The sequence below is a fragment of the Ambystoma mexicanum genome, chromosome 4q (assembly GCF_040938575.1).
Source record: "Ambystoma mexicanum isolate Mex_15411 chromosome 4q, UKY_AmexF1_1, whole genome shotgun sequence".
In the NCBI taxonomy this organism is placed as follows: Eukaryota; Metazoa; Chordata; class Amphibia; order Caudata; family Ambystomatidae; genus Ambystoma; species Ambystoma mexicanum.
In genome coordinates, this window is record NC_090928.1 from 646,669,520 (window position 1) to 646,685,572 (window position 16,053).

Sequence of the window (16,053 nt, forward strand, 5' to 3'; positions counted from 1 at the left end):
GAACAGGAGTACCTACAGCAGCCTCATACACGTGTTTCAGCCTTGTTGGGCCTCATCAGTGTGGTAAAACTGTGCCTCTATGAGCACAGTGAGCATGGAGTCCACGTCTGGTTGCCCCCAGGTAACTTAGGGTTACTTCATTATCCACATGAGCACCCGGAACATTCATACACACATTGCATTCTCAATCACACAACATGCGCACTCACCACCCATACATACACGCATAAATATACATACATGCATAACATTACATACTTTCAATCACACACAGGAAGCAGAGTTCGGCTTACATGCTTTCTGTCTGACGTGTGGGGTCGACACCCCACGCCACCAGCTGCACTTTCCCCAGCCCTCACCCTGACAAAATGTCAGGGTGAGGGATGGGGCCCGGCTGGGGTGGTGTGATCCCATGCACTGTGGTGGCTGTGGGTGCCCCCGCTACAACGGTGCTGAGTCTTCAGTGCTGCTGGGCCCATAGTATTTGGCCAGTGGAGAAGACAGTGCCCCACGTTGAACAATTATTAAGCAGCACTCCTTTGAGAAAGACTATGGCAACACATGTAGCCATAGTCAACGCACCATCTCAGATGATGAAGACTTGGTGTCTGCCTCATGTCACCCAACATAAAGTGGAGCGGGATTGCATATTGTAGCTTGCGACTGTGAAACAATAGCTTGAGTGACTGGCTGCTGGTGGGTGAGGTGGGAGTCATAGCATGACAAGATGCCATTAGGGGTTGTCCTACTATTGTCCCGTTATTAAATCCTAAGGTCTCAAAACCACATTAGAAGAGGTGGGTTTTGTGCAATAGGGCCGAGAGCTGAGAGATGCAGCCTTTGCTACTAGCTCAAACTGGGCTTTTCTCACACTGCCATGCTCTGTCGTGGTGGAGAATGACCTGCAGACATGCTAGCATATGCTAACACTTCACCAATGGAGGGTGTTACCTTACCAGCAGATGGCACATGCATAAAAAATATTGGTTTATACAATTGCGAAATGTGTTCACAGATTGCAGTTTTGCCCGGTGCCTAATGCACAGTCTTCTTGCCCAGCCACACTTCACCATTTGAAAACTTGCACACAAATGCATACGCCTGTCGCTGGACCTTCCCCAGGTAGGGGGAAACACTGCCACACCTAGTAAAGCCCTGGACTGTAAAGTATTGGGGCAGCATGCCTAGGTTTTTTCCACTATCTGCCCAAACTTGCACCCTTCCCAGGATGGGAGCAAACTGCATCATCCTAATACTCCTCCCTCGCCCCTCTTGTCCTCGTCTTCCTGCCCGTGTAAGCATTTCCGGACCCCTGTACAGTGGGACTTGCAGAAGTTTCCTGAACCTCTCAGACACAGCGTTCAGGATACTAATGGCAGTCATGGGCAGAGAGTTTCCTCACCAGCATCCAAGCTGTGGACTGGCCAGCAGCAGGACCAATAAGTAACCCCAATGGTCACTGAATGACAGAGCAGATTTGCAAAGGCCGCAAGGTAAGGCCGGTCTCCCTCCCTGCAGCTCGCCGCGAATGCCGCAGACCGCCCTAGCCCATATGCCCACCAGAAAATCATAGAAACCAAAGGTAAGACCTCCATGTACGCGTGTACTGCAGGCGACTATCTATACCCAGGGAGGTCTCGCGCGCAGCTACTGTCCAGCCCATCATCCCCCGCACTCTCGATGTCCAAAGCCCCGACGAAAACCCACAAGGGTTACCCAAGCACATACACAGCCATAAGTAAGCCTCCTGCATTCGGCAACATTGCCACCTTGACACGCTACCAAACTTCATCCAGCCGTTCCTCCAATGCAAGACTGCAAGCCAACTGAGACCCCCTCTCTACACCCACCTAGACGCGAAACGCACCCACTACATCCGCACTCCCCCAGTGGCAGGACAACACGCTGACTGCCATCCCACACTCAATCTCTCACCAACCATAGCTGCACAGAAAAACAACCCCCGTGCCAACGACAAAGTATGCACCCACATCTCTCAAAGGCAACTATCCCAAACACCCTCGCAGTAAGGCATGCAATGCTAGCCTATAGACTAACCAAACTCAACCCACTGCACCAACCAGCCAGTCTAAAAAGAAACGCACCCTCAGATCACACAACCCTTTACAAACTGGCCCACCACCTCCTCAGCCCAAAATGACAGCAATCATAAGCTCAGATCAACTAACTGCCCCCATGACACCAAGAGCTCCCCAGACCACAACGCCATTGACATGCCACCTAACCATGAGCCCACTACCTCCCTATGCTCTCAGAACAGTCAACAGAAAGCCACCAGTGCCAACCTAACCACCCTAGGAAGCAGAGTAACCCAACCATGCCCCCTATTCAAAGGGGCCATCAACATCAGATCCATTCCTGCCACTCCCTTGACATTAACGACCTTATCACCTCCCAGAACCTAGATCTATTAGCCATCTCTGAAACCTGGCTCAACCAGACCTCTGGCTGAGCCCTATCCCCAGCCCTCCCTGAAGGCTACACAATACTGAGATGCGATAGGCAAGACACCAGAGGCGGAGGCGTAGCTCATCTTCAGAGAGTCCTTCCACATTAGACCCATTGAGAGGGCTATGGTTGGGAATTGCGAACTCCTCTCGGTGAAGTTCACCTTTGCCCACTCTGACTCCACCACCATTTACATAATCCATCGACCCCTAGGTCCGAACACAGGCTTTGAGGCAGACCTCATGCACATGATAGAGACTATTAAACCCACTTTGAGGATCCTACTCTTGGGAGAACTGAATCTAGGCCTCAACAAACCCTCTGACACGACAGCCCATGCAGTGGCTTCAGCACTATCAGACTGAGGCTTTAATCACTGTGTCACCTCCCCCACACACACCAGAGGCAGACCCTAGACTGGATAGATGACCTATACAATCATATTGCCATCCCTGCAAACACCCCATGTCCCTGGTCTGACCACCATAGCATCAGCTTCACCCTCCCCCAAAAGAAACCTCAGACCTTCAGCCACGCCTTGCCCCACTCTGTCACGCAGCATCTGGAAAATGTCCAAAGAATCAATTTCCCCTCTCCTCACCCCACTCCGTTCAGATTCTTTTATTTCTGCAGACCCCGATGCACAGATACATCAGTACCCTCAGCAAAGCGGTAGACTTGGTAGCCCCACTACTCCTGGGGAAAGCAAAACCAGCAGGGCACGTCAATAACTGGCTCACCGAAGATCTACTGGCCTTGCAGACAAAGACAGGCAGAAGCCATTTGGAAAAAAACGCCATCAGCAGCTTCCACAATTGCTCTTCAACAAGTTAAGCTCTCAATACAAACATGTGATTATCACCACCAAAGCCAACGTCTACAACACTAGAATAGCTAATGCCAGCTCCAACTCCCAAGAACTATTTAAAATTCTAGGGAACTAGAATCACCCCCCCTTCACCATCACCAAAGATGGGAACTGGTGCTGCAAGATATAGGACGCTAAGTGTCTGAAAATCAACACTCCAGCAGAAAATCAAAAACAAACAATCCCAAACGAAAGTTCTCCCCCGCCACATGCCCCCTACCATAGCACTTGCACAGCCCCCCCTTCAGATTCAGAGAGAACTCTGATATTGAAACAACAATTATTAAAAATCTAAAACCATCCAGGTGCAAAGGGGACATCTGCCCAGCCAACGTTATCAAAGACTGCACAGAATCCTTTATACCCTTCATCGCCAAGTTCATCAATGCTTCCTTCACTAGCAGCATAGTCCCATCTAGCCTCAAAGAATCTTGGGTCCTCCCACTACTCAAAAATCCGGACAGTTCACCCCGCTATCCCTAATAATTACTGCCCCATCACCACTGGGCCATTCTTATTAACAATTCTAGACAGAGCGGCGTACACCCAACTGCAATCTTACTTAGAAGAAAATCAAATCCTGGGGATGTGCCAATCTGGCTTCAGACCAGGTCACAGCATAGAGACAGCGCTCCTTAACCTAAACTATTTGACATGATCAAAGACGAAGGAAAAGCCAGCACTACTTCTCTGTCACCTCTCAGCTGCCATCACCTTACCAAAGCAGCACATTTCTCACCATAGGCCACATCATTGGTAGCTTCATTCTCGGAGGGAAGATCCACAAGAGTCATCTCCGAGCTGGCCTGTGCACCTCCCATTCCCACACCCTGCAGAGCCCCACTCCTGTATATCCCCTGCCATGTACAACATTCACCAAACCCCTCTTCGACCTTCTAGACAGCATCGGCATATCTTATACTAACTATGCCGATAATGCGCAAATTCTCCTAACCCTGACAGGCAGCTACGAGGAAGACTTGCACACTGTTAACGATGCTTACTCAACAATCCAATCTTGGATAGCAGAACATTTCTATGCTTAAGACAGATATCCTACTAGTAGGATCCCCAACCACCCTCTAGAATCTCGACCCTATTCTCCAGTTTCACCATCGATGGCATTCAGATTCCCATCTCAGCATCCGTAAAAACTCTAGGTGTCCATCTAGATCCCTCACTCACCTTGAACAAGCAAGTGAATGCAATCGCCTCCTCAGCAGCTCACATGACCAAACTAATTAACTCCTGCAAACCAGCCAGCTGCCGAACAATCGCCAGGGCAAGTACCAGAGCTTGACGGGATTATTGAAACGCCCTGTTCGCAGGAACCTCCAAAAAGATCAATAAACTACAAACAATCCAAAACAATCCAAAACAATGCCCTTCGGGCTGCATTCAAACATCCTGGAAAGAGACCATATTTCCTCTATGAGAAAGAAAGTGCACTGGCTCCCAATAAGAAAAAGGATGATTTTCAAAATCCTATCACACACAAATGCCTACCGAATACAGCACCCAAATATCGCTCACAAAAAATTGTGAGATCCAATTTCAACAGACAGACAAGAACCGTCCATGCCCACCACCTTGCCGTACCAAGAGTAAAAAGAGCCAAAGGAGGCGGATCCAGCTTCCCATCTGTTGCAACAACCAGCTGGAATGCCCTTCCACCTGCATTAAGAGCAGAATCTTCCAACTGGCCATCCCGCAAAGCCCTCAAAACCTGGCTATTCGCCTAATACTCTACCGTCCCAGCAGAACTTGGACCTTGCACCACCCATAAGAAAGGCGTAGATCAGCCTCTCTGCCATCAATGACTGGCTGGTGCAGATGCTCACATGTAACTGGGGTCCCCAACAGCGCCTTGATGCACCAAAGGGTTTCACAGAGGGTTTTGTTTTTCCCCTTTTTTGTGGTGGAAGTAGGAAAGGTACAGGAATGGGATCTAAAAAAAATGCACAGAGCGTTTTCACTGGTTTTTTCTCTTTGATGTGGAAGGCGAAAAATGTATGTGGTTGAAAAGGTGAAGGCGATTAGGCAGCAGACAGAAGCTGCCAAAACACAGAAAGCAGCTGGGGGCGACAAAGGCAGAGGGAAAAAAGCAGAGGCCTGTTGCCAATCGGCGGCTTTGCCTGCAGTGGTTCCAAGGTGTAGCAGCAGTGCAACCAGCAGAGCGGCGGTGGCATCAGAGGGACCTGCTTCCTTGGAACAAGTCAAAGGTATGGTTATGCAGTGCTTGCAAGCATGAGGCAATGGTCAAATGTGTGGGAATGTCAATGCATTTAATCAAGTGGGGAGGAATGCCGAGGCAGTGCACCAGCAAAGGGAAGTGCAGAGGCTGGGTGGTTTGGAGGGGGCCATGAGCCCCGGCATCCTGAGCCAAGCCGCCACTTTGCCTAGGGAAATTTCTCTAGGGTGTGGAGGGGGGCAGCCAGCTGCAGCAGGCAACCAACGTCAGCTAGCAGCCAGGGGCAAGGTATGTTGTGGGGTAATGGTACGCAATATGGGAGTGGGATGCCAAGCTTTGCACCAGTGCGGGCGGCGGGGAATGCATTAGTATGGCACATCCCTATGGCATACAGGGAGAGGATTTGCCAGAAGGAGTACACTGAAATTTTTACCCTGCTAGAGAACCAGCGGGGCTTGACCTACGGCAAATCTCAAGAGAAAAAGTGAGAAGAACGATAGAGAGAGGGTCAAGAAAGAAGCAACCATTCACAATTGGTTAGCAGCTTTCAGGATGTTGGTGCCCATGATAGAGAAGTTTGCGCAGGATGATGGGGCATAATTCGCATAAGAACAATACATCCATACCGCTTATCTGACCTATGGCGGCGAGGCTTGGTTGAAATAGGATAGGGGTTTAGGCTAAAGATGCAGATTTGGCCTGAGATGTCATGGGATGAGGGGTTACATTGAGAAAATGGTATCAGCAAGGGAAATGGGGGATAAGGCACAGGATGAGAAGCCTTGTTATAAGAAGGAGAGATGGTCTTATGGGGACAGGAGGAGGTGATCCTTGTGCTCCTCCTGGAACAGTAGACCCAGTTACCAACAGGGAAGCAAGCAAATTGCTGAAGTTTGAGCAAGGCTATTGCCCCTTTGGCAAAATCTACAAATTGAAGCATACATGTGGCAAATGTGCAGGGAATCACAGCACGGTGTCTTGCGACAAGGGAAAAAAAGAGCAGTGGCTACAAACCAAAAGAGAATGCCAAGTGTAATTGAAACCTCCCTGCCCACCCCCATACGCCTTACCAGAATGATCCCATTCCTAAATATGTACCATAATGGCGCAGATGCAAAGCTGCTTTAGGAAGGTTTCAGGTGGGGTTTGTGATCCCTTACAATGGTGCTATGTGGAATGGGGAGGTGTCAATCTAAAATCAGCAGTGAAGATGCCGGAAAGAGTACAACAAAAATTGACAGGGAGATTAGGCTGGATAGGGTGGCCGTTCCCTTCACCATCACCACCCAACGCTCCCCACCCTTTGGAGAACTTTGTATCATCTCCCTTGGGCTTGTTCCCCAAGAAATAGGATGGGCATTTTTGCCTCATCCAACATCTATCCTTCCCCGAAAGTTTATCAGTAAATGATGGCATTGCGGAAGAGAGCTGTACGGTTAATTATGCATCCTTTGAGGATGCGGTTGAGCTAGTGAGGTCCACGGGGAGAAGCGCACTGATGGCGAAAGCAGATATTGGGTGAGCCTTCAGGCTTGTGTCAATTAACAGGGAGAGCTACCATTTGCTGGGCTTCAAAGTCAAGGCCTCTTACTATTATGGCAGATGCTTGCCAATGGGTTGCGCAATTTCGTGCGCTTATTTTGAAAATTTCAGCACTTTTTTGGAGTATGCACTGAAGCAGGTGGATGGGGGCGGGTAGTAATGCACTACCTCGACGATTTCTTGTTCATTGGGAAGGAAGGTACAGATGAATCTGGTGCTCTAATGGCCAGGTTCCAGTCATTGATGCAGGAGATGGGGGTCCCCTTGGCTAAGGGTAAAACGGAGGGTCCACTCACAAGGCTGACACCTGGAAATAGAGATACTCAGTGGAGGGGAAGTCAAAACTGCTGAGGGACAAAGTAGTGAAACTTAAAGAAACTATCAAGGAATTGAGGGCAAGAGTAAGGCCACTTTGAGGGAGCTTCAGTCATTGGCAGGAAATTTGAATTTCGACGGTAAGGTGATCCCGGCAGGAAAGGTGTTAGCCAGGAGCATTGAGCTCAAGACTGTAGGGCTGCAACATGCCTCCCAGCATGTGCGACTGGGGGGCGAAGAGGACCTGAAGATGTGGGATGGCTTTCTGGATGATTTCATTGGGGTACGACTTTGGCGGGAGCAGTGGGCTAGTAGCGAGAAACAGACTTTACTGACACTTCAGGAGCACACAGGTTTGGGGCAATTCTAGGGAACGAGTGTTGCGGGCAGACATGGCATCAGGAGGGCATTACCAGAGACATCACTTTGCTGGAATTTTTCCCTATTGTAGTGGCTTTCAGGCTATGGGAGGAGTCACTGGCGAATAGAAGGGCGATTCTCTGGTCAGATAACCTGGCCGTAGTGCAAACCATAAATCAGGGGACGTCCAGCAATTAAAGGGTACTAAGGTTGCTGAGGGAGCCGACAACAAGCCTGCTCAAGTTAAACTCTGAAGTAAGAGCACGACACATTCCAAGGGTGAAGAATGTGGCAGCTGACTCTTGTTTGCAGTGGGAAAGGTTTTGGGGGGAGCAGTCCAGAAGAAAACAAGAGTATGACCCCATTCAAGGTCCAGTGTTGGGGCATGATGGGGAAAATCTGAGCTCACTGATCGACACAGCATTGGCACTAGGCACGGCAAGGAGGTACAACGTGTGTTTGGAGCAATTCTTGGCTTTTAAGGAACAGTCTTTGACGGAACACTAGAAGGGACCCCCAGTACGTGCCTTTGTTGGATGGGGATGGTGGGCTGGGAAAACCAGATCATGGGTATCTTACCATTTGGCTGCGATAGCACACTACTACAAACTGGGGGAGGAAGCCCAATCCCACTAAAGAGCATTACGTTGTGATAGCGATTAAAGGTTGGCCGAAGCGCATAGAGAGGAAGCCAGACGCGAGGCGTCCCATAGATATTGTTAAACTGCACAGTTTAATAGGAACTCTGTCTAAAACCTGCCGGAGTGATGGAGAGAGGGTTCTGTTCACAGCAGCTTTCACCTTGGCCTTCTTTGGAGCTTTCAGAGTGAGCGAGCTGGTCCCAGAGAATAGGGAGGGCTGGGGCTCTGGGTTTTTAAGGCTGGAAGATGTGCAGTTGGCAGGGGAGCAGGTGCACATTTAGCTAAGGCGGTCTAAGATGGATCAAAAGGGAAAGGGGAGAATAGTAACCCTCTATAGCATCCAAGGGAGCACAGTTTGTCCAGTAACGGGACTGACAGCTTACCTTTGAGAGAGGTAGTCGGCAGGAGCAGGGTCACCTATTTTTGCACAGGGATGAGTCGGCTCCGAGTAGGTTCCAATTCAAGAGCGTGATGACATGGCCTTGAAAGGCATCAGAGTGACAGGTGGGGTGTTCGGAACACACTTATTTAGAATTGGGGCGGCTACATCAGCGGCTGATCTGGGCATGGGACATGAGGCAATTATGAGAATCAGAGGTTGGAAGTCTGGTTGTTTTAAGAGGTACTAAGGCCGGACAAAATGTAATATTAATGTACCACCTTCTCATCTCCCTCCAATTGACAGCAGCTCAAAGGAGGAGTCGGTCTGTTTGGGTGGTGGGTCATTCTTTTGTGACTAGGGATAGGGCTAACTGGAGAGAGAGAGGATGACCGCTGGCGAACATCGGATCTGGTGGCACAGGGTGCCCTGGATGAGATGGGTGCAGTTACAAGGGCACATTGGTAAATTGTTGGGCAGGCAACACAGTCCCGACGTATTGATCATCCATCTAGGCAGCAATGACTGGACAAGCTTGGGCACAGGCTTGGGCACAGGGTCATTAACAAGGGAAATAATGTGCACCTTGCAGGAAACGGCCTCTTGATTGGGTGATACCGATATCATCTGGTCCGAGATCATCCAAGACAAGAACGGAGGGGAGCAGAAAGTCATTCGGTGGTGGATAAATCAAGGAGGAAGTTAAATGGGGCAATGGCCAAGTTCTGCAGGGCCAGAGGTTTCACGCAGGTCAGGCATGGCTTGATCAACTTAAAGTCACCCAAGTACTATGAAAGGGACGGCGTGCATTTGTCACCAGCAGGCATGGATCTGTTCTTTTGGAACTTGTGCACAAAGCTGCTGGAGTTGTAAGACAGGACCGGGGAGCCACGCCAGGCGCGGACTCACCTATGGCGTGGCTGTTTTTTGCGACCAGTGGCACTATAGAGACTACTAACCAGCCGTGGGAAAGCGGGAAGGGTTTTTGCTCTTCTCACGATCAGCGCTCCTTTGAGGCCTAAGCGGCAAGGGCACTGGAGGTATCGATGAGGGCTCGGCTTCCCCCGGAAAAATGGCACTCCTCCATCCCAGGAACACCTGCAAGAACTATTTTCACTAAGTTGGGTTTGCAGTGATTTGAAGCATGTAGTTATTCACAATGTTGTGAAAATAAATCTGCAGCCTTTTATGCCAACAAAGAAAAATTTTTTTTTCCAAAAGAGGGTGGCAAGGGTAGCGTATTGAATATGCAATTATGTTGGTATATGTATGGAAAAATGTCCAGGTTGTGGCAATAGCGCACGCTCTCTGGCTTGCTCATCCTGTGGAGGAGCCTTGGTCATTCCTCGAACAGCCCAGCACAACCAACGGAGAACCAGGAAGTGAGGTGGGCTTTTTAGCAGTCAACAAGCACCCCCAGATTACCGATGGCTCCGATTGATCAGAGGTGTTGCTAGGTCTGGAAAAGATCTGGGGCTATGCTAATGTCGGGACTGTCGGGACTCGGGGCTAGCTAGCCTTTTGGTTTTATCCCCAAAGCTTCTATCCGGGGATACAACCAAACGACCCAGGGCTATATAGCCCCCTCAGCCCCCCTTAGCAACGCCTCTGCCCACAATGCTGTCCAGGAAGTTGGGGTGTGCCCATTGGACAGCACAACAAATCTCACGGGCATTCAATTTTGTGTTGCCAGAGGGTCCTACGAAATCTCAGGGGACCTCCAAACATCAAAGACAATATTCGCCTAGACTTAGTGGGAATCGTAGCAGCACTGATGGGCCTCAACATTTAGGATTTTCCAACTTTTATTGTCACAAAAGCTTAAGTCAAAGAGGGTGAGGGTACATTGGCATCGCTAACGTTTTGGGCACTTTTTTTCCCGCAGGTGTGTTTAGGTTAGGGTGACCAGACGTCCCGTTTTTTCCAGGACTGTCCCTGAATTTGGATCTCTGTCCCCCTTTGTCAAGATTATGTTTCCATTGGAAACTGCATTGGTCCTGTTTATTGGTAGTAGGTTTTCATAGCTGGCAGGCAGGAATGCACAGAAGAATGCTGCATTTTATATCTTAAGATTGTGTTAGTTTCTGATATGTGTTTATTTGAACAGTAACACTTAAAACCCCCTTCGCCTCCAACCGCTACCAAGTGTAGCGCCAACAGCCACTTTCAAGAGTTAGTTTTACTTTTATGTTAGTTACCTTGACCCGGTTTTTTACTTTTTTTTTTTTAATCTGATCACCCTAGTTAAGGTCATGCAGAACGGGATGTTTCTGTATATTTTAGTACTTTTAGTCCTTGCTTATAATGTTGGAAGGGAAACTGCAGGTACCAGAATCCCACGTGGGGAAAAAGCGACTCTTTCGGACAGCTACCCAAATGGAATTAAACACGCCGAGATGTCTGCGTAAGGTTAGTCTAATAAAGTGACATTCATCAAAATCGGCACTTTAGAACAGGGAGACATACATTCGGACACATTTTAAAATGTCTTACCGGAAGGCAAGTGCTTTTCTTCTTGAAGTGTCACATTTCTCTAGTAAAAAAAAAAATAACTATTATTAGGGTCACGATTTATTATTGCCACAAGTATTAAACAACTGAACAGGTGAGTTTTTTAAAGATACGAGGGCAACCCTGCCTCGAACTGGGGTGAATTCATTATTAAAAGAATGACAGCAATGCGTTAACATTAATTAGCCGCCCTGATGTACAGCGAATGTCTCCATCAATCAATAACGCTGCTGAACTCACTTCATTTCCCGCGAGCCCCGCGTTGCCTTGGAACACCGCCCTGAACAGCTCGCCGCTCAGAGGGCTCCCCCGGGCATAGGGGATGAAACCCCGAGAAAAGGCGACGAGGAGGAGGAGCAGCAGCTTCATGACCACCCGCCGCGCGGAAAGAGGAGCTCTGTAGGGAGAAAGCGCCGCTCCAAGAAGCGCCTTTATTTACTGCTGCGCGCCGCTTTCTGTGGTGATTGCAATGGGGCGGTGGCCAGAGCGGCCTTCCCGCCTCAGTGCTGAGGTGGGCTGCTCTCGTGAAAATAACCTTACAGTATTACAGATACTGTTGCAGAACATAGCTCAGGGCTCCTTCACTCCTAATCACTCCGAACCTAAACTAGACTGTTATCCCTCGATAGGGGCCGACACCACATTTCGATAGAAAAAGTATTAAAAAATCCCACAAAAATGCTTTAAATGGTAAGCAGTAGTAATGACTAGGAATGCAATCGTTTGACGTTTATAGGTAAATATCACACATTCCAATGGTCCATTCTATTCGGGAGGTGCTTCTCCGTCCCTGGTTTTTACTGTGCATTCTGGGACTTGTAGTGCTCAATTGACACATTATAAACCGATGATAGCAAGTCGCCGAATGCAAAGAGAAAACCCGGACTTCCTTGACATCTCCTGAATGGAATGGGCCAAGATGGTATGTGAGCAATGCATCGCATGTGAATGCTAAACATTTCTTAATGGCATATCCTTGAAGGACATTCCAGAGGACCAGCTGCAAATGGTTACTACTGTGACTGCTTGGTAGTTTTATACACACCTTGCACGGGGAAAAAGACAGAAATTCTGATGGCAATTAAAGATACCTGTTGACCTAAACAGCCAGTTCAAGGAGGCAGGTGGGGTTTTCACCACATAATTTCAATCAATTTCGCAGTTTAAAACTATATACTGCTGTTTTATTGCTTGTTTGCTGAGATGCTGGGACTGCGGTGGGGGTCCGGTGTGGAGGCAAGGGGTGTGGCGGAAAATACCAAATTGTCCTATCGTTTTCAGTCTTCATTGTTCAAAACAGTATCTTTGGGACAGCTGCTCATATGGGAAACACATTTCTCAGAGACGTCCAACAATCATAGACATGGATGGCATCTCCTGATCAGGGTGCCACAAGTAAAAGGTACTCTTCCCATCACTTTTTTTTTTAATAACCAGAAACCGAGCTCTTTATGTTTCCCGATTCCAAACATGTGTTGGCCACCCAGTCCTGATTTTATTATTTACATTCTACAACCTATAGTTTCCCTTTTCCCTTTTCCCTTTTTCATTCAGGACTACGAGTCCCAGAAACAGAGGGGCCCAAAAACCGAACTCACTAGCCCACTCACGCATAGGAAGGGGAAAGTGGACAGGTCTCCTCCTTAAATATTGTTCACATTATATGGTTTAGAAGACAGGAGCTCGGCACACAGGCATGTCGGGCGTGTGTACAAGAAGATATGTTGCTAATAGCATGTTGTTCTCCAACCATTCAAACATGTCCCACTGCAGAATCGTACACACATTCCATTAACTTATAATAATTTAAGGGAAAGGTACAAGGCGATTCCAGTGCAGAATTATCACGATGAAGGCGACTGTCGCTTGGACAAGAGCACATTGTATTTTTGCTGTGAGTACACTACTGCCTTGCGCTGCTGAGAACCCGCACGGTAGAGATGAGCAAGCATGGAAGCATGCTGTTGGAAGTTACCAGTGGGAGGAGGAGCGGAAGAGGGGAGGAGCTTAGAGTATTGCGAGGGCAACAGGGTCAGATGTGTACATACTCAATGCAATGAAACAAGTGTACAACTAAATTGCCACACAAACATGCCATCTTACATTCTTATAGGCAACTTATCCGAACTTGGAGGCAATTAGTTAGAAATAAGGATCCACGCTAAAACCTCTAGCAGGAGGTGTGGCATTCGGTGGGCTCCCTTCATCCTGTGCATGGAAGCCACCTCACATGGCAGTGAACAGGCTGCTCGGGCCTCAGGCTACCTTGGATAAAGTCTGTCCTGGGCCACCCCTGGCATGCAATTATATCCGGTAAAGCCCAGTGGCGTCTCCAGGAATCAAATTTAGGGTTGGGGGGCTGGGGAGGGGGGGGGTCACAGAGGGGGCACAGACACAAGTAGGGGGGCTGCCTATAAAAGGGCAATGTATATGCTTTTGTCAAATTGCAGCGGGCAAAGCAGTCTAAAGTGGCCCAGATGAGGTAAAAACAGTGCTTTTATACAGCAAGCAATTCTGTTGGAAGCCCAGTCAAAATTGTAATACTTCTGAAGGCAGGGCAACAACTGTAAGCAGCATGCCATGAATCATAGGTCAGCAGAAATGACTAGTTTTAATATTGACCCAGGAGTACATGCAGTGCACAGCATTGGGTTCCGATGTTCCAGAATATAAAAACATATCTGGTAAGTCTCCATGTACAAGGTGTAGGCTTGCAGCAGATGCATCATAAGCAAAGTAGAGTCTATAATCCCCTACAATAGGGCCTTCATAGAGATGCTAAGTGCCTAATGTGTAAGCTTTAGTATCGCTGCAGAAAGTACTTCTCCTGAGCACATACAAACGCAGAACAGGCCTGATTTAGAAGACTCGATTTTTTTTAAAATCAATTTATTGTCAAATGTTTTCCCTACCTTGATTGCAACATGTAACTTAATTGAAAGCCAAAAATCTTAAAGGTGGGACTGAAACTGCACATGCGTGTTTGTGGTCTCAAATTACAGAAACTGTTTACATTAATCAAGAATCAAAAGTACATTTCTGTGGTTTCTGGGGCTCGATGCAAACCTGTCAATTACAATGTCCATGCTTATTTCGGCAGCAAGTCTGGACTCATTTGCCAGTGTGGCAACATCTGACAGTCTTTCCTCTTTCATTGTTGTGTGCAAATATGACAGTATTAACTTTAGCGCAGAAAAGCTTATTTCACATGAAGCACTACTCGCTGGCAAAACACAAGCAATGTATACAATCGGTACAGTTCGAAGAATGGAACAGCATAAGGCTCCAGAAAGTTTGTGAACTCCAGAATTGTGTTCACCTTAAAGGCATCAGAGGCCTTCTTCCTTGCTAGGGTTACCAGTGCCTGCTTTAGTTCTGTTTACAAGTTATCCAGATCACAGGAGTAGAATGTGGCCATTTGTGCCAATTTCTGAAAACTGAGATTTAGTGCCTGTATACCTTCCATGATCAGCAAGGAATCTTTTAAAAAGTGTGATTTTAGTTCTGAGATTATTTGGTCAAGAACTACATACACAAAATGTTTGGTGAAATCATCTTTTGTGCGCAGTCTTGGTCGCTGTCCCACAGTCTCCATTATGGCACTATTTCTTAAGTGGAAATGCAGTCGACAATCACGCTTTTTGTGAGGCGGTTCAGCATCATCATTTGTAGGTGATGCTTTACGACACTTACTGTTCAGATGGACTGCTTCGTCTCAGAAATTTTGAATAGTTGCACAATCGAGTGAGTGTGTCGAGGAGTGCTGTTTTTCTGCCTGCTCCTGCCCGCTACTCTTGGATACCTGCTGCTTTCATATTGGCGAAATCGTGTGTGTGAAATACACACAAGGACATTATCCATTAAGGGCGTGTCATGATTCCTGCCCCTCATGTCTCCAGCCCTCCAAGATGTCAGGCTGAAGCCAAGCCCCAATCACCTACATGGCCCTCAAGGGCCTCTCCATCCCTCCAAAGACCCACTTGGAGTCAGACTTGGCACTTGTGGCACCAGACTCACTCACTCCCATAGGATAACATTGGGGATTGGACTTGTAGTGCATTGATGGGGACAAGATGGATGCCCCCACATATTTCGGTTCCCAGAACTGCATGTGCAGTCTAGTCTTTTGGGTGTGGTTCAGCCCAGAGACACCTGGGATACCCAGAGACTATTTAAGCCACGCCCAGGCTGAGAAACATGCTTTGTGTTTTCTGCACCTGCAGCGTGACACTCACCGTGTTCGGATCGGTCTCCAGTAGGCCTACATCTTTCTTCTGCGCTCAGCTCCTACAAGAACACCGTTAGGAACAGCCTTACCTTGCGGCGCTTCTGCCCATCATTCATCGCTCCTTCTGTTCTGCGGGCATCTTCGGAGGTGTCATTCCCATCCCGGAACGCCGCTTCCCAAGGAAAAGGGAAAAGAACAGAAAAAAGGCATTAGTAAGCATTCAGCAAATCTTCGCTTATTTTTAAAGACGCCGACCATCGTCTAAGGAAGGAAAGGAACGAAGTTAAAGAACTGTTCAAAAGACTCATTATACTTACCTGTGGGACTCTTGCCAGTGAAGTAACTAGGCAGCAATGAGCCCGCATCAATCAACGCGCCCCTGCACTGAAAGCAGGAAAGAGAGGACACTCCAAGAAAACAAGGTGAGCTATGGATCAAAGGGAAGGGTTGGACCCCGGGGAAGAAGGGGTTCAAGCACACAGAGACAATAGGGAGTTAAACTCTACCAATCCTGTGTTTCAGGCCCAGTCTCCAATCGAGTAGACTCCA

At 48.2% G+C, this 16,053-nt stretch overlaps 1 protein-coding gene across 1 annotated transcript in view; it reads right to left on the reverse strand.

Moving 5' to 3' along the window:
* The window catches only part of LOC138467899 (uncharacterized), a 216,818-nt gene extending 205,037 nt beyond the window's left edge, over nucleotides 1–11,781 (reverse strand). Inside the window, exons 1-2 of the mRNA XM_069608216.1 lie at nucleotides 11,517–11,781; nucleotides 11,259–11,298 (exon numbers count right to left, since the gene is read on the reverse strand). Coding sequence (XP_069464317.1) covers nucleotides 11,259–11,298; nucleotides 11,517–11,645 — 169 coding nt within the window. The 5' untranslated portion in view covers nucleotides 11,646–11,781. The remainder of the gene's footprint in view (nucleotides 1–11,258; nucleotides 11,299–11,516) is intronic.
* Nucleotides 11,782–16,053: the final 4,272 nt, after the last annotated feature.